This window comes from Dipodomys spectabilis, unplaced genomic scaffold (genome assembly GCF_019054845.1).
Source record: "Dipodomys spectabilis isolate Male_0828 unplaced genomic scaffold, ASM1905484v1 ptg000288l, whole genome shotgun sequence".
NCBI classification, from domain to species: domain Eukaryota; kingdom Metazoa; phylum Chordata; class Mammalia; order Rodentia; family Heteromyidae; genus Dipodomys; species Dipodomys spectabilis.
In genome coordinates this window covers 5,325,542-5,344,595 of record NW_024870965.1, presented here as the reverse complement: position 1 = coordinate 5,344,595, position 19,054 = coordinate 5,325,542, and the positions used below count along the sequence as shown (strand labels likewise).

Sequence of the window (19,054 nt, the reverse complement as noted above, 5' to 3'; positions counted from 1 at the left end):
AGAGTTTGTTAATTACCTCAGCTCCCCCCACCCCCACAATTACTAGTGTCCTTTTTGTTTCCACACCTATCCAGTACATTGTGTATATGTGGCGTTGAGGGCAGGGTATGGAGTCTTCGCTGCTTGGCTTCCTTCACTCACCAGTTGTCTTCTAGACTCGCCCCTGTTGTGCCATGTGACTGCTGCTTCATTTCTCTGTATGGCAGTATAATGTTCCATCTGATGGCTGTCTAACCACATCATGTTTATTCTTCAGGTAGTGGGAGGATATTTTAGTTTTGGCTTTGACAACTTATGGTGCTGTAGACAATCATGTTTGCATCTCCTTTTGTGACCTTACTTCAGAAGTTATACTTGGTTTTTGCCACAGGCACCCTGCTGGAAAGAGTTGTCAGCCTGCATGGATTTAAAGGCTAGAAATGAGGTGCCACCTCCCACTGTGAAAGAGGAGGAGGGAGGTTGTCTGTGATGATCAGAGGTCTGAGCCACACAAAGAAGGAAGAGATGGTCATGCAGAGGGAGCACCAATGAGAAAACTGAGGCCAGAACAATTTGATTTCCCCTTAATTGCAAGGAGGTTAGTGTGACCAGTCATGGTGGTGCACACTTGTAATCCCAGCTTCTTTGAAGGCAGAAGGAAGAAGAGCAAGAGTTTGAGGCCAGCCCAGATAGAATTAGGGAACCCTATTTCAAAAACAAAATATACAGTCATGGTGGTGCACACTTGTAATCACAGCTTCTTTGAAGGCAGAAGGAAGAGGAGCAAGAGTTTGAGGCCAGCCCAGATAGAATTAGGGAACCCTATTTCAAAAACAAAATATAGCCAGGCATGGTGGCTCACACCTGTAATCTTAGTTACTCAGGAGGCTGAGATCTGAAGATCACAGCTCAAAACCAGCCTGGGCAGGAAAGTCTATGAGACTCTTATCCCCAATTAACGACCAAAAATCCGTAAGGGGAGCTGTAGCTCAAGTGGTGGAATGCTGACCTTGAGCAGAAAAGCTCAAGGACAGCAGCCAGGCCCAAGTTCAAACCCAGGACTAGCACATTTACACACAAAAGAGAGGGGGAAAAAAAGCACAAATGGAAGAGCTAGGGGTGTGATAGAAGTGGTAGAGCTCCTGCCTTAGTGCACTCCATTGTGGAGCGAGTCCCCCAGCTGAGGTTTGTTGTGGCTAAAGTCAATTATAAAGACACTAATTTTTGATGCTTAATTAGAAATTATTGTCCATTAAAGATTACTTCACTAGATATTTGGAATAAGATTTTATGATATGTGTAGCAAACCTGATTTTCTTTTGGAAGATGAAATGACAGAGGTTCCAATTTTTTTTTAGGTAATCTGTACTAGGAGGTGGTGGAGGTATACTATAGTAATCAGGATCTAATTTGGTTTTTTGACCACAAAGTCCACTTTTACATTTATAACTACATGCATATTGCCCGAGAAAGTTAATTTCAAGGATAATTGCAGAAGTAAGTGAATATAATTTTTAGATGTCTTACAAATGCTCAATGGGAAATGGTAATCAAAAGTTTGGAAGAATAAATTCACCTTGATATTGACATTCTCATCTACAAAGTAACTAATATTGGTTTACTGTGATAATGTTTTTCAAGTAGAAATTAAATTTATATTGCCAAAATATTGTAAATAAATTCTAATATTGAAGTTGCCATAAATTTCCAATCACTATTATCTTGCATAACAGGGAAAATACTATTTCCTTGTTAGAGAGTCTAGGGTTTAAAATTCTCTACTTTTGTGCATGAATTAGGTAAAATTTCAGAAACACTGTTCTTGGTTTATTGAATTACAAGATCATATTTTCTAGAATAGAATTGTTTTGTGAATGTCATGAAAAAACAAATTCTTTGTTTCTCTGGTGTTTGGTTACTCTGGCTATACATTTTCTGTGAATGATGATGTGCCATTTTTAGAGTACCAAAATTAGTTGTGTCACAATTAGGGGAAGTTATTTCTGAAGATAAATACATCTCATTTCAGAAACAGATGATCTCCCAAGAAACAAAGATACTGTTTTCTATGCAAATGTCATCAACTGAAAAACAAAACCAGGAATTTAATACAAGAACATTCTGATTGTTTCTAAATAGAAAATTTATAATTTACAAGCAATTATCAATTTTGTTTTAAAAACAAAACCTTTCTGTAACTATCACATAGGTCTGGTTTTCAAAGCCATTTATATTCTCCACCCATGATTAATACAGGTTTGTTCATAATTAAAAAGTTGACACCTTATTTTTATGACTGATAATGATAGTTGTTTTTGTAGGTGAAAGATTTCAAAACAGTCATGTAAATAATTTTAATTTATGTAATTTAAATATTTGTACTTTATAATGGCTCATATTCTTAATACAAGCCATTCACTGAAGACCATTCATTTGTTCATTCATTCAAGAATTGTTCATTGACTGTTTATCAGGCATCAGGCCTTATGTCCACTAGTACATATATAAGAACAGTAAAAAGTCATTCTTACCCTCAGCTGCTGTGCAGTTCACTATGAGATGTGGTACAGAAAGTGATGCTTACCATGCATTATTACTGAGCAAGAACAGAAGTGTTTTACATTGAAGTGGCTAAATCTGCTGTAAACCCAAGGTCATCCAGGGAGGAAGACAGGGCACAGACTGGAGTGGAATGGCAGTATTTAGGTACATTTTGGGATGAGAGTCAGTGAGTTTCAAGCAGGGAGGTTATCTAGAGCAATGACATGGTCAGGATTAGGGAGGGACAGACAGGTTTGAAACTAGCCTTGCCCCTTATCATTCAATATCTGTCACTTTTTGAACCTTGAAATTTCTAGTGTACACTATTCTTACTGCTAGTCTTTTGGTAGCAGCAGTATAAGCCTGAGCTCTGTTTGAGAGCTGGCTCCCTTCTGCTCTGGTGAGGACCTGCTAACCATGCACAGAGATCTTGCTGCTCCCTTTCATGTAGCGCCATTACCTGGCATTTGTTTTACTTGGGTGGGAAGAGTGCGCTGTTAAAGATAGATGAAGGACATTCAACACAACAGAACCAGTCTACTAAATGGTCATTGTGTTAGACTCAGCAGATTTGTAAATAAACTGCTCAGCTTGCTTCCTGTGGTAAACCAGAAAAGATAAGTCTTGCATATAAAGTACCATTTGTTGGAAAAAGAATATTTTTAATGTGTTCTCCCTACCTCATAATAAAGGATGGGACTTACAATGAAATTTTCCTATTATGAAGCATTGTGGGTCTTTATTGTTAAAAGAAAGGATATGTTGGGTCATTTTTCAGTTTGTGTTTCTGTTTGATTTTGGTGAGAGGTTGCAGAGATGGGTTCCAGCAGGCATATAAGCTATGTGTTTAGGGTGTTGCATCTTTAGAAATGCATTATATGCATACATATAAATGAATCTGCTTTTCCTTTTATGTTAGAAGGAAACAGAACTGGTCCTGTAATAAATTATGGGCCATAAGCTATGTTGAAATGAGTCTGCTTTTGCAGACTATGCTGGGCTTTCACACCTAGAATATAGAAAAGAAATTAGAAGTCACATACAAACTCTTACTGTTAAATTTTATTATCTGATTCGGCTCCAGTTGAGTCCAAACCATTTTATGCAGTGCTAATTATTTAGAGTCTCAGCTTTGCTCTTGAGTTAGCAGTACTTGATCAACTTTCCAACTGTAAAACAGTTTGAAAATCAAATGTAGCTTACATGCAAGACCCAACAAAATTAAAAGTGTTAAGTACGTTTTGGCAGTTCACTTTTATTATGCCCAGTCCTCAAATGTACCAGCAGATAATCATCTGAATGTTAGTTATTTTTCACATGCTTATGTGATCACACAAAAAGTACACGCTAAAAAGAAGCAGATGGTGACAGATGGGGAAGGTTGAATAAGGTGGTTTCGGAAACCTAGAGAAATGCACTTCTGTAATCATGTAAAAATAAAAATTATTTGATAATCAAGTTAGAACTAACAAAAAGATGGTTAAAAAAATGACTTGATTGTTGAGAAATGCATACCATGTAGCATTAACTACTGAGGAGGAAGTATATAATTTTATCTAAGTACAAAGTGATTTTTCCTGTAGGTGAAAATGCAGTTTCTGATGTAGTCTTTTTAGTTTCCAGAATTCCATTTCTAATTTAGAAACCATTCAGTTGCTAATCAGTACATTCATTTTTCTTTTGAAACCTGTGTTTAATATCTCATATATAACATTGCAAACATCTGAAATATATCTGAATATTTTGATGACTATTTTGTTACAAAGATTTATTTCACTGTGCTAAATCAAAGCACAAGTAGAAATTAATTCTTTATAAATTTCAAATCATGGACATGCATTGATTTCCTATGAAGCTGGGGAGCGCATGGAGTAATGTAATAGAGGGCAGCTAGGACTAACATGATTGAAACCCATTAACTGGAGTGCAATTTAATCCAACAAAGAGCAAATGTAAAACATGTCATTTTCGGAGCTTCTTTGCATGTTATCTTTAAGAAATCTTAAGAGAAACAAATGAGCCTAATGTTGCACATGTTTTTCCATTTAATCTGCAGATAAAAATAGTAACATAAATAGTTACATTTTTATTACGCCTTGAACAAAGTTCTGCTGTATTGCTACTGATTGTGAAATTAGTCTCCTGACTCTTAAGCTTTTGTTAAAAGAGTTATTTTACTAGCCTTTCAAAAACAGGATTCAGCACTTAACATTTCATTTGTTAAAATGCATGTAACACTGGACACTATGTTGAACATGAACTATCCAACTTGTGGGTAGGGATGGAAGGGAGAAACTATGAGAGAGTTAGAGAAGTAGTTACATTGTCCATTCAGGGCTGGGCAGGTGGCTCGGTGGTAGAGCGCTTGCCTTCATGAGGCCCTGGGTTCCATTCCTCAGCACCACAGAAGCAGAAAAAGCCAGAAGTGGCGCTGTGGCTCAAGCGCTAGAGCTCTAGCCTTGAGCTGAAGAGCTGAGGGACAGCACCCAGGCCCCATGACTGGCAAAAAAAGAAAGAAAGAACGAAAGAAAAGAGAGAGAGGGAGGGAGGGAGGGAGGGAGGGAGGGAGGGAGGGTACACTTTACCTGACTTATGCAATTGTAACCTCTCTGTATATAACCCTTATGATAACAATAAAATGATCCATATTATGCCTGCATCTTTCTGGTAGTTCTGAAAGGTCTCACCACTAATATTAAGAGGGATCTTTAGGGCCCAGCAATTTGTTCAAATGCAGTTATCTGCTTCATAGTTAGAATTTATATTTAAGAGCTCTGTTGTAAGAGTTGGCTTACCATTTCATTGATGTTTAATTTATTTCTTTGTTTAATTTATTTATACTATTTGTGGGTAACATTAGCAGTAACTCCATCTTGTCCCATAATTGGATATTAACAATCCAATTATGGGACAAGATAAAGTTTACATTTAAACGTGAACTAAGATGAAATTAATGCCTTAAGGGTATATGATAAGTAGTAGCTTATTTAGAGGGCTGTTATTTCTTAGAATAGCTATTTGTCTCATAAACCTCTTTTCCATGATAGGTGGTTTTTGGCATTAATAATCAGAATATTTGATATGATTAATTTGGATTCCAGTTAAAGCACAAAGTGTGATTGCGAATCCTCTGAATCCTGAGAATGGGTTTAAAAACTCAGTTAAGCTGAGAACAGTAGTAATGACAGTAGTATTTTATTAGGGTGGTTTTTACTTGGAGTATAATGATCTTGTATTTTAGAATCCAATATTTACTACTTTATGGTTTTAAAAGTACAGAATTCTACAGGAAGGTATATCTAAGTATGGTTTTACTACCATGATTATATCTATTTAGCTTTTGTCTTGTTCAAGAATTTTTCTTGTTCTAAGCTGAGATTGCTTTAGATGTTATGACTTTAGCTGAATGCAAGCATTTGTGCATGCAGGAGGTGACTGTAAAGCTTTCTGCATTCCAGCTGAAAGCAGAGGGGCTTCCCGAATGCTGGCTCTGAAGAATCATTAGGTCAGCTGAGAAATAGTTCTATTCATGAAGAAAATACTGAGAAAAAAATGTATAAATCTTTTTTTCTTTTTTCTTTTCTATTTTTAAACATGTTTTATTGTAAAGATACTATACAGAAGGGTTACAGTTACATGAGCAAGATAATGAGTACATTTCTTATGGAGCATTGTTACCCCCTCCTTTGTTTTTCCCTTACGGTCCCTTACCTCTCCCAACACTCCCCTGCCCCCCACCCCCCGCAAAGTTGTAAAGTTCGTTTTCAACATAGTGTCTTGTACATCTCATTGTTAGAATGGGTCATCCTGTATCCTTATTTCAGCATTTTGTTAATTCCCTTCCTCTCCCCAAATTAGAAAAATGTATATACAAGATGCAGGGCACTGATATCAAATACAGTGACAACAGGGGTTATACCATGGGGGAAGAGCATACAAAGAAAAAAAGAAAATCGCACAGTACATTAAAAAGAACAACAAGAAAGATAAAATACCTTGTGTCCCTATCTTGGGGTACATTTTGCTTAGCATCAGGTTATATGGTCATATGTGCATAGCTTTTGACCTCTTCTGCTTATCCTAGACATATACTAGTTATTGAAGATAAGGGATAAATCTTAAGGACTGACATATTTTTCTCCTCTCTGAAAGTTGAGTTTATTTAACAATCTGAATTGGCAAAATTACAAGTTACTCTTTTTCATCAAATACCTGTGATGTTAAGAATTTACAAAAGGCTTCTATAAAGTATGAAGTACATATATATAGAAAACTCGTAGATATCACTTACCTGAAATGTAAATCAGAAAAAAAATTTAAATTAGTATAAACTGGTTCATCCAAGTTCGCAGTTTACTTTCACAACGTAGGTGTGTAGACACTTTATTTAGATGTTTAATTTTTTCCCATCTGTTCTGTCAGGCTTCCTGATTGAATAGTGAGCACTGTAGGGCACACAGCCTCCTATTATCGCTGGCCTAAGGGGCAGCTAAGAAAGGTGTCTCCTAGTCTCCCAGCACATCCTGACAGGTGAAAGCATGTTGGATTAAAATGGCTTCTGAAATACCTATCACCAAATAAATGTTTACATTGGACCTTTAATTGATTGTCTCATTTTAAAACACATAGTTTTATCAGTAGCCTCATTCTTTGAAACTAGTAAATACTCAAGAGTTTATCTGAGGTGATTTAGTGTTTTTCCACCTAGTTGTTTTATGCAAGTGGACTTACCAAATATTACAGAATATTGAGCATTAATTGATGTTCGCTGCGACTTCCTTAGATCTGAGGTCTGACTGTATCTTGAAGTAAAGCAATTTCTGGATCCTGGTAGAAACATGGAACTCAGCCTATTTCCTGAAGTTGGCACTCTGATTTTGATTTCATATGAGCTCTCATGTCCTACTAACATTAGTGTTTCATTAGTGTTACAAATTCTGTCTTGTCCTTTATCTATTTAGACATTTGTGTTAAATGTTGGTGTAAAGTGTGACCTACATCTAAGATGACCAAGGACAATAGGGAAAGGAGGAAGTTAATCAGATGTCACTGTTCATAATTGGCCTTGAACTGCATTTGAAAGTCAGAAATAATGAATTTATGGAAAAGAGATGCTTTAGATTAACTCATCAAGATAACTCTTTTAGTAAGTCATTTGTCTGGAAGCATGTTTTCATCTGTATTTACATCCAATGATAAATGATATTTTAATAGAGTTGAAATGGTCTACCATTGTGACTATTATTGTACCTCTACTTTATCCCTGAGATCAGCTTTCTCTTATAGCAGTGAAAAAAATTGCCCTTTCACTAAGAAAAAACAGAATTACAACACTGACTGAGATTCCAGAATTTGAAATGGGTATGTTACTGTAATTTTAGAAAGAGAAGTCCTTTTCATGAGAAAAATTTTCTTCCAAAACTAATATAAGGGGCACAGGAATGAAGGGAGTGGGAGCAGATGCAGACATTGTACTCTGTGTGCTTCCTGCAAAGTGAACTACGTAGCTGGGGGTGGGGAGAGATGGGGAAGCAGCGAAGGGACCGAGAAGCGTGTAACTCATAACCTGTCTTATGGATGGTAACTTCTTTGTACAACCACTTAGTTTACAAGAAACAAAGCTAATATAGAGAGTGGAGAAAGGGGTGACGTTGTCCAAAAGTGTACTCATTACCTGACTTATAAACTGGTAACCCCTCTGTACACCTACCTTTATAAAGAACAGTTCAAGGAAATTTAATAATAAATGTAAAAACGAATATAAAATAGGCAGTTGGGTTTAAAATAATTTGATTTGGGGATTTTTCAAAGTATTTCATAGTACTGTGTTTTTAAATCATTTAGACTTAAGGACAAAGAAAGATGTAATATGTGTAGAGGGAGGATGGTTCATATTCCCATAATTGAAAATTATTATTTCTTATAGATTTTATCTTCCACATAGCTATCAGGGGAGAGGAGTTGAATACAAATCATTGTTTTTCATTGGTGAGCAAAATCTCTTAAGTAGTGAGGGTTGACTGGTTGTAGGAATGTATTGCTCAGTAAGGCATTACATCAATGTTGCTGGGTATGAGGTTCAGCAGACAGTCCTGCTTACAGTACTGTGTATTTGAGTGTCAGTTAAAGCAGGTATTCACAGAAGCAAAGCTGCTTATTGTGAGAATCTGATTATTTTACAGAGCTAAATGAAACATTATATCTTACAAAATAGATTTTTTCATAAAGCAGTTTTATTTTTCAGTTGCTTATGTCTCTTTAGAAATGAAAAGCCTCTTTTTATGTGCTCACTTTCTCTTCTGGCTGCAGACCAGGTATTTAAACAAAAATAACGGATTGCCAGTTTTACCAGCTGGGGATGAGAACCCGGCTGCTGAAATGTAGGTTCGGGAGGCAGTTAGTCCAGCTTTTATGCTTTTTATGCTTGTGTGAAAAAAGAGGTTAAAAACCACATTTGGCTCCTTTTTGTGTGTGCCACTATTTTGTTCGTGCTGTAGGAATGCAGTTAAAGAGTACTTAGATTAAAAAAAAAATTTGTTTGGTTACTAGATAGAATCCTGCATTATGATACATAAATTCTCACAATACATTACATTCTGTTAATTGGCCATGAGACAGGCCTTGAGCCATCAAAAGTCCCTGGTGTTCCACAGATAGATACCGGCATTTCCTGTGACTGATGAACAGAACAGAGTTCCTTACACATCTTAGGGTATTTCTTGATTTCCCCATGTTCTCAAGTTACTCATTTCAAACAAGTAGAAATGTTAAATATGTTTTGGCCAGTGAGGAAAACTAGAATTTCTTGTTCCTTTAGAATTTTTTTTTTAGTTTTGAAATTGTTTCTGGAAAAACAGTAACTGTACTTGTCTAAGTTTCTAATTCATTTCCTAGACATGTTTTTTATTATTATAAAAATTATATACAGAGGGATTACTTTTCATTTTGGATAATGTCAGTTCTTCCCTCGCTTTCTCCCAGTTTTTCCCACCTATCCACCTACAAGTTGTATATTTTCAACATAGTGTCTAGTGAATACCACTGCTGCATTTGTTCCTAGACCTCTTTAGCCATGAAACATTTTTACAATTGAATTTTTAAAAATTACAGTATTCCAAAAATGCTTACTGAATAGATCTTTAAGTAACATACTATTCTTCTGAGATCTTAGCCTTAATCTTTATTCTGTCTTCATATGTACCTTTCATGATATTTATAGGTTGCAACGACATAACTGCTTAAATGTATTTGCAATTCAACAATTTTAATTAAAACCAAGAAGATTTTTTAATTGATGTAATTCATGTTTGTGATTTTTTTATCTGATTTGCCTTAAAGCTTCAGAAGCTTAAGTAAGCTTAAGATTTTTAAAGCATATTCATTTAAAAATACTTGAAGTTATCTATTCATGAGGAATGTTTCATCGAATAAGAAACAAATATGATAAAAATGAGTCAAATTGTAAATGATCATGTTCTGATTTGAAGAGATCTAACATAATAAAAGTTATACTTTAATGTCACCTCTTTTTTTCTTTTTTTGGGGGGGAGTAGGGGAAGTTGGGGACTTGATTGAACTCGGGGGCTGTTGCTCTTGCTTGGCTTTTTCCACTCAAGGCCTGGTTCACTACCACTTAAGTCACACCTCTACTTTGGCTTTTTGCTGATTATATGGAAATAAGAGCCTCTTAGATGTGTCTGCCCAGGCTGGGTTTAAGTGTTAATCTCTAGGTCTCAGCTTCCTGAGAAGCTAGAAATACAGGCGTGAGTCATAGGTGCCTGGCTAATGTCTAAAACTTCTTTTGCATCTGATATTTTTGTTTCGGGCAATACTGGGACTTGAACTCAGGGCCTGTTGCACTCTCACTTGCTTTTTTTGCTCAAAGCTGGCACTCTACCACTTGGAGTTTGGGGGCTGGTTAATTGGAGATAAGAATCTCAGAGACTTTTCTGCTTAGCTGTCTTTGAACCTCAAGCCTTAAGTCCCAGCTCCTGAGTAGCTAGGATTACAGGTTATGAGCTACTGGCACCCAGTCTATCTTCTGTATTTTGAGAGACAAATGTAAAGGTACATACCACACAGATTTTAGGTCTGGGATTTGGGTTGTGTTTGCGTTAATGAAAGGGTTGTTTTGAATTATTGAGACTCTGAATGCTAAAACTGGTTACAAACCAAATAACAAAACTTTGTTTTCTTCAGTGTTCTGTCTCTAGTACCATCTAATTTTATGTTATTAAAGTCTAGATTAGTAGGACTGAGAATGAAAAATTGAGTCAACCTCAGAGGATGTATATAGATATGCTGCTACTTTTTTTATTTGATCCGTGGATATGCTTATTCACTTCAGGGTTGTGTGTGTGCATGGATGAGTGTGTGTGCATGCCCCCTTTGTAATATACTGATGGTTTCTGTGATATTGCACATACTTGCATAGGTTATATCTTTTGTAGGGTGTATCATAGGTTAAAGGTCAAGACGTTAGACTTATCTAAGCCCTAGAAGTCAGGGCTCACTTTCTGTAAGCCTTGTTTTTTTCACTGTTCTTGAAAGGCTAGCATACAATAACGAGTCACTTTGCTGATTTGCTTTTAGGTGTTGGAAGATAATGACTATGGCCGAGCTGTGGACTGGTGGGGCCTTGGTGTTGTCATGTATGAAATGATGTGTGGAAGGTTACCCTTCTACAACCAGGATCATGAGAAACTTTTTGAACTAATACTTATGGAAGACATAAAATTTCCTCGAACACTCTCTTCAGATGCAAAATCATTGCTTTCAGGGCTCTTGATAAAGGATCCAAATAAACGGTAAGCCTCAAATCATGCTTGCTGCATTATTGACGGGTATGGTTAGAAACCATGATTTGGAAATCAATTCAAATAAAACTAACTCCAAAAAGCAATGTACTTAGTGTAGACATCTTCCCACTGAGATAATGAATTATTTTTAACCACATAATATAGATCATGTAAATTTTTCATCAAAGTGTCTCTCAGTGGAAATTTTACGTGGATTCACAAAATGTCCACATTATGTATGGACAGTTTCTCAGTTGTGCATGGCTTGATCTTCCCCCAGTATTCCCCCGGCCTTCCAATCTCTGCTGGTTCACTTTGTAGAAAGAACAGCCGTGCTGCTCTCCACTCACTACTTCTCTCCCATTCCCAGCCCATATTCACACTGCTAGCCCTGTTTTTGCCAGTTACTTGAAAGCATTATCTTTCCACATGGGGCTGAAAGGAGTTTTGCTTTTGCAGCTCCTTCTCTGACCTCAGGGAGTCTCTGCTGCTTTGCTCAGTTAGCCACATATCCTTTGTCCCATTACTTCACACATGGGGCGTGTGAAATGACTACTGACTTTAAGGTGTCTTGAAATACGAGCAGTCTTACTAGGGGCCCTCCACCCAGGTGTCTGTGCACACCTAACAGCTTCTGCAGGTGATGAACTGAAGCACTGAGCCTGTGATTTCCCTGAGTCCCATCTCATCTAGGGTTGGTTTGTGGCTCCTGACAAATAGATTTACTGAGTGACCGAACAAATGAATCCTGAAATTTGAATTTCCCAGCCTTTCTTAACTCTCCTCGGCAGCTCTGACTGCCATGGGCACCTCTCTAGAGGCGTGTACAACAAAACTGAATTCATGGTTCCCATGTCCATGTCCACCCCGTCTGTTCACCATTGGCTCACTTCCATCCTAGTGAACAAAGGCCAGGTGAATTTCTATAAATCGATATGCTGGATACAAAGTGTCTCCTGCCAGAGGTCAGTGGTGCTCCAGAGACAGAAGGCAGTATTCGCAGCCACTTGCTTCGTTGTTTCCTAAGAGATGCGCTGGGCCCCACTGTGTTGCTCTACAAGAGTCCAAGACAGACTAGTATGAGCACGTCCCTGCCATAGACACTCGGGCATCGATGAGGCCCAGCGCATCCACGCATGCTTGCTGGTGCTCAGTGCTGTCAGGGTAGTTAGTGAGGTCTGGGGTGAGCTGGCCCAGGAGTTAGGGTTAGAGGTGACACTCAGGAAGGCAAATTGACATGTGAAGTGTGGCTGGGTTGCAAGTTGAGAGCTCAGCTGTCAGGGATGAAGCTGTGATGTTAGTTATAAGGACCTTATGTTTCTTAGAGGAACTTAGTGTTTATTCACAAAATTATGAGAAGCCATGAGGGTATTTTAAATCAAGATTTGTATTCTGAAAATGTAATTCTGAAGTGAGCGCTGGTGGCTCACACCTATAATCCTAGCAACTGAGGAGGTTGAGATCTGAGGATCGTAGTTCAAAGCCAGCCCTAGCAGGAAAGTCCATGAGACTCTTGTCTCCAATTAACTAACAGAAAACCCAAAGTGGAACTGTGGCTCAAGCGTAACCTTGAACAAAAATAGAGCTCAAGGACAATGCCCAGGCCTTGAGTTCAAGCCCCATGACTGACAGAATAAAAGAAAGGAAAGGCTAATTCTGGCAGCTTTGAGGTAGACTGATGAAGAGCGAGGAGCAGGGAGGGAGAGCAGTTAAGAATTCCTTTGGAGCCAAGTGTGGTCGCATGTATCTATAGTCAGCATTCGTAGACTGAGGCAGGAGGACGGAGTTCTGTGTCAGCCTGGGCTACAGCACGAGGCTGAGTGTAAAAAATAAAAAGAAGCCAGGCCTGACGCCTCATACCTATGCTTGCTACTGGGAAGGCTGGGGTCCAGAGGGTCATAGTTCTAGGCCAGTTTGGGCAAAACATGTTTAAGATTCCCATATCAGTAGCGCGGCACAGCGAAGCGTGCCTGTCATCTCAGGTTCTTGGGAAGTATAAAAACGAGGGCTATGGCAGGACAACTTGAGCAAAAACAAGATCCTATTTGAAAGCAAAAAGAACGGGAAGAGTACCTCAAATGTTAGACTACCTGCCTAGCAAGCCACAAGTCCTTAGTTCAAACCCTAGTTCCCCTTACAGTAATAATGAAACTTGGGGTCCTTCCTGAGTGCAAATGATAACATAGAAATGATGAATTGGGAGTCAGGGGTAGCTAGAAGGTCTCAGAGTGACTAGTTTAAAGAACGAGGTGTTGTTGACTCAAGGAGCATGAACTAGTGTTGATGTCAGTGTCGATGACAAGCATGCAGCTGGATAATACCAGCATGGAAAAGAAAAGAGACCAGCCATTGATCGTATGGCTTTGGGACCCAAGGACATCTAGGAGCCTCCTACACTGTAGAGAGAAGCAGGCCTGGGCAGAACCCTGGCCATGTCCAAGTTCACAGGTAAGAAAAAGCCATCAAAGGACACTCCTGGGAGGTCTGAGAAATATGCCAGTATCATAGACTGGTCAGGTTCTTTAAACTCAGCCTGCATGTGTCTAGTGTTCTTTTCCCTTGCAGGGTGCCGGGGATCCAGCCCATATCTGGCATACAATAATTTTCCTTATATATCTTATTCTCTGTTACTTTGTGAGCATTCTATTAATTCTTTATCATCCATGCACCTTACAGGAAAAACATGCCTCATGTTGCATTTAGTATACTAGGAAAATAGGAAATCTGTGGTGTTTCTAATAGTAAATTATACATAGGCTGGGCACAGTGGCTCATGCCTATAATCTCAGCTTCTCAGGAGAAAACAAGGAGGATTGCAGTTCTAGGAGAGCTACACAAAAAGTTAGCAAGACTCCATCTTCATAAGTGATGGGGCATGCCAGTTAACCCTAGCTGTGTGGGAAGAGATCATAGTCCAGGCCAGCTCTGGGCAAAGCTAGAAGATGAAAACTAAAGCAAAAAGAGCCGGAGGTACGGCTAAATCAGTAAACCATCTACCTGGCAAATGCATGACCCAGTGTTCAAACCTCAGTACTTCCTCTCCCTCTCCCTGAACCCCCCCATCCCTTGCCAAAAACAAAAAATCTATGGGCTCCAAGGATTTATTTTGACATTATGATATTGACATTGAAAGTGTTAACAGCTTCACTCTCTGAAGTTATATTAATGAGTGTCCCCTATCTAAAACAACAATCAAAGTTTATAATCTTAGGCTTTGCGAGTCTTTTTGAGCAATATTTTGTGTATATATTTGGTAAATTGTGCTAGCCATATCCCAAACCAAATTATTACTGAAGAACTGAGATTTCAGCTGGGTGCTGGTGGCTCATATCTACAATCCTAGCTACTCAGGAGGCTGAGATCTGAGGATCACGGTTCAAAGCCAGCCTGGGCAGAAAACTCCATGAGACTCTTATCTCCAATAAACCACTAGAAAACCAGAAGTGGTGCTGTGGCCCAAGCAGCAGTAGAGCACTCACCTTGAGCTGAAGAGCACAGGGACAGGGCCCAGGCCCAGAGTTCAAGCCCCACGACTGACAAAAAAAAACAGACAAAAAAACATTTCATTTCATTCAAAAATAAATAACAAGGTATTTCATGAAACGGTTAAGATTCTGTGTTCAGTTCTCACCACCTGTACCATGTCAAGAACACATCAAAAAGAGTTAGTATTACAAACAGTAAAACTGTGAAGCACCAACCCATTTCAATACCAGTGTAGGAAAGTACATGGGGTTTTGGCTGTTTTTCATACAGACTACTTTTTTCCTACAATAAAATATTAACTTCTTTTTAGAAACGAGTGCTTTGGTTATTCTGCTTTTCTTGTCCCCTGTGTGGACTTAGAATACCTTTTGGGCAATCAAGTACTGATGTTTGTCTCCAGAAGTTCCCAGCCTATTGGAAGAGATAAACTTACCAGAGATGAACTTAGCAGAGTGAGAGGGAACAGAATGCATTAATAGAGATTCCACCAGACAAAATGTGCCAGATGGGAGCATAACAGCTGTAACATGAGGCAACCTTAAAACTTGTCTCTGTGGTGTAGTTCATTTAGAGATTTCCAGCTAGAGTTCACAGCGGTGACTCCTCTCTGGGAGCCACTCATCAGCAGAGAGCCAAGTGTCAACCAATTATCTGATATTCTATGGTTGTGTCACCTGTTTCTTACTCATGACAACCAGAACTTGTGAGAAGTAACTGCCACTTACCATGACCTGTTTGGTTTCCCTTCTACCTACTAGTATTATTATAGTTGGTAGGTACAAGCTTACCAGAACAAAATGGTAAATTTTCAGGAATGTTGTAGGCTAGATATTTAATGTAATTGTCATTATTAAAAATAAACGTAGGGCTGGGAAGGTGGCTCAGTGGTAGAGCACTTGCCTTGCATGCCTTAGGCCCTGGGTTCGATTCCTCAGCACCACATAAGCAAAAAGGAAAAAGCTGGAAGTGGTGCTGTGGCTCAAGTGGTAGAGCGCTAGCCTTGAGCTGAAGAGGTGAGGGACAGCGCCCAGGCCCAGAGTACAGGCCCCACGACCGGACCCAAAAAATAAAAATAAATAAAAAAAAAAATAAACCTGCATAAATTCATAAAGAAGAGTGAATCAAAGGACTAAATACTCAAAATTTATCACTCCCTATTCGCTTAGTTACATTTTACTGTTTTCTTTGTTTTGAAGTCGTATCTTCATGGAGACTATATTGACAGCTCCTATGACAGTTTGAAACTGGCCTGGTGAAAAAGACATGCACTGTCAGAATTGGCCAGTGCTGTAAGTCAGGGCTTAATTTATTGTTTTGATTTAGGTTTAAGAGAGTGTTGGAGAGCATGTTAACGGTGCAGATTAAATTTTAAAGTATGTGTTTTTTGGGGTTTTTTGTTTGTGTGTGTGTGTATGCATGTGTTACATTGTAAATGACACAAAAACATTAAATATTCTTGCCCTGTTCCACAACTACTTAGCCATCAAAGAAGTCACTCATGTAACTGACAAATGAAGTTTGATATGTGTCTCTGTTATGTGACTTTCATCTGTGACTTTAATGAACAAAAACATCAAACTGTGATCACATCAGAACTGATCCAGAAGCATTTTCACTGTAGTTGACTTTAAGGTTGAATAAAAACTGACAAAAGTTTTCAGTGAGTTTGTTTCAAAGTAGAAGTATATTCTTTGTAAATTGTGTTCAATTGTATTTATATTAATACTTTATAATAATTTATAACACCCATACATGGTTTTCCATGTATTTATCAGCACATATAATTTCTTGGAGCAGTTGAAATAAATCTGACTAAACTGGCTGCATTAAGTTCAGAATTAAGCTCCTGGCCTTGCCTTATTTTTCCTTTTTTTCTTTTCTTGTTAACTTTTTTTCTCACTCCCCTGCTCTTCCTCTCTCTCTCTTTCCCTCTAGTTTTTCCTTAGTGACTCAAACGTGCTTCATGAAACTGGGGAAGCCGGAAAGGACTTGCATTTCCTATTATGCTAGATATTGACTAAATAAGAATATCTTCAAAGACGGGGCACTTTTTTTTTCATTTTTTAATTCATGCTATTTCATAGACTTAATAGAATTCCTGTTGAATTCTCTTAAAATATGAAATAATTCATGAGTATTTATCAGTAACAATTCTCCACAAATTATTTTCTCTGAAAATATTTCTCTGAAATCTTTCAGAGTTTAAGAACAATGATACATTTTTTACTTGAGTTATCCCGAAAGAAATTTGTTTTAGACAAGTGATAGTAATAATAATAATAATGTGTTTGTTAGGCACCACCTCTGTTATTTCTAACTCTTGGTATTACCTCGGGAAGGTATGGCTGTGCCCGTGCTGCAGATGGAAAATAGAAGTGCCACATATCGCCAACGTGCCAGCAATACTGGCCCATACCATTTTCTGTTTGTTCTGACTATAGGTTTTATTAGCAGCATGTTGAGAAAATTAGATCTTATAGCAAAACTTTCTATTTTGGTGCCTGTTAGTCCAAAGAACTAGTTATCACATGGAAAATTGTATTTCCCCCAAGAAAATGGACCTGTTGGGCTTCTGTAAATGTTTTGCACTCATTCAAGTTTGTTTCTGTCCTCACAGCCTCGGCGGAGGGCCAGATGATGCGAAAGAAATCATGAGACACAGTTTTTTTTCCGGAGTAAACTGGCAGGATGTGTATGACAAAAAGGTAGGCTTGCCCAGCGAGGTGTGTGTGCACTCTGCTCTGTTGTGACTGTTGCCGACACACTCAGGGAAGAGAACTCCAAGCATAACAGCATTTCCACTATTATACTGTAACACTTAAGTGACCAGTGGACTGCTTGGCACAAATTCTTAGTGATAATTGAAATGCCTCTTGAATCATTATTCCACATTGTCAAAGAATTTATTCTTCCTCTTCCTCCTCCTCTTCTTCCTTCTCTCCTTCCCCTTTCATATCAATTTGCTAGTTCAGGGGATCATTACTTCTTCAATTGGAGAAAAAAGACACCTAATGTTTCCTTTTTCTTTAGGAAAATCAGCAAGCAATATAAATTTAAATTTACTCGTGTCACATTTTAGGGTAAATACAAGATTCGTTTATACAAATCTTTATTTTAAAAGGAATCTAAAAAATAGTTTTAATATTTAGTAATTTAATATCTTTATTAGTCTTATTTGAGACTTCCTTGATTTTTTTTGGAAATGTTACTTTATTGCCCACAAAGTGGATACTCCTATGTATACCTATCTTTATTTTCATTATAATCCTATTACATGTTTTTGATACTACAATATTTTCTTAAGGACCAGAGACTCATCATGTATGCTTCACCTTTTTTTAATACTACAAATATTGTTAGTATAGGCATTATTTGTCATTTTTATTTTCAAATGCTTATATAAAATTTTAATTAAATTTTTACTTTGAATTTTTAATCTATTTTGTTTAGCCAGTTTATCTTTTTATTCCAGGTTTTCTTATTTTGTTCTTTAAATTTTCCAGCTAATGACATCTGTATAGGGTTTGTTTTCTGCCAAATATTCGTCTTTACTAATCCCTTAAGAACAGTGGAATGAATTATGAAGAAGTAAGGTATTTCATTTCTGCCTTATGTTTTGGAGAGAAGGAATATGGTGATTTCCTATCCATTTCTTTTAAGCATTTGATATAGTTGCAGCCACATTAAACACTGATTCAAACTTCAAGTCCACTCAACTCAGAGTCTACAGACTCAACATCATCATGTCACCAGACACAGTGAGGGCTTGTGAGCTTTCCCTTTAAATGTAGGCACTCTTCCCTTAGGATCCTTGACTTTGATCACAGAATAAGAATTTCTGGACAAGTCACACAGTAAGAAACCTTGGCAGAGCTTTATTGAGTAAGTAAGCAAACAGACAGACAGACAGAAGGGCAGGGTGGGGGCACACTCTTACCAAGAGTGTGCGTGCTCTACAAGGGAGAGAATGAGAGAGAAATGAAGCTGTTTGGCTGTTAGGGCCATTTATATGATAAAGGCAAGGGGTCTGGCTTGAGAGTTATGTAAACCTAGGTGTTTCATCTTTGCTTTAATCACTCCTGGTGTTACTTTCTGGATGTTTGGGAACATTTCTTCCAGGTAAGAATGCATGCTGCCGTAAAACAGATCCTTATCCTTGAGATAAGGAAGGTACCCTGTTACCTGCTTTTTGGGTAGGAGGTGGCTTAAGTTTGGGGGAGGCATTTTCCTCAGGAATGCATACATCCTGT

The 19,054-nt window shown here is 38.0% G+C and overlaps 1 protein-coding gene across 2 annotated transcripts in view; it reads left to right on the top strand.

Annotated features, from left to right (window-relative positions):
• Positions 1–19,054, top strand: part of Akt3 (AKT serine/threonine kinase 3) — a 201,536-nt gene that overhangs the window by 164,153 nt on the left and 18,329 nt on the right. For both annotated transcript variants that reach the window (XM_042701145.1, XM_042701144.1), the window contains 2 exons: positions 11,113–11,327; positions 17,422–17,509. In XM_042701145.1, the coding sequence (XP_042557079.1) occupies positions 11,113–11,327; positions 17,422–17,509 (303 nt within the window). The remainder of the gene's footprint in view (positions 1–11,112; positions 11,328–17,421; positions 17,510–19,054) is intronic.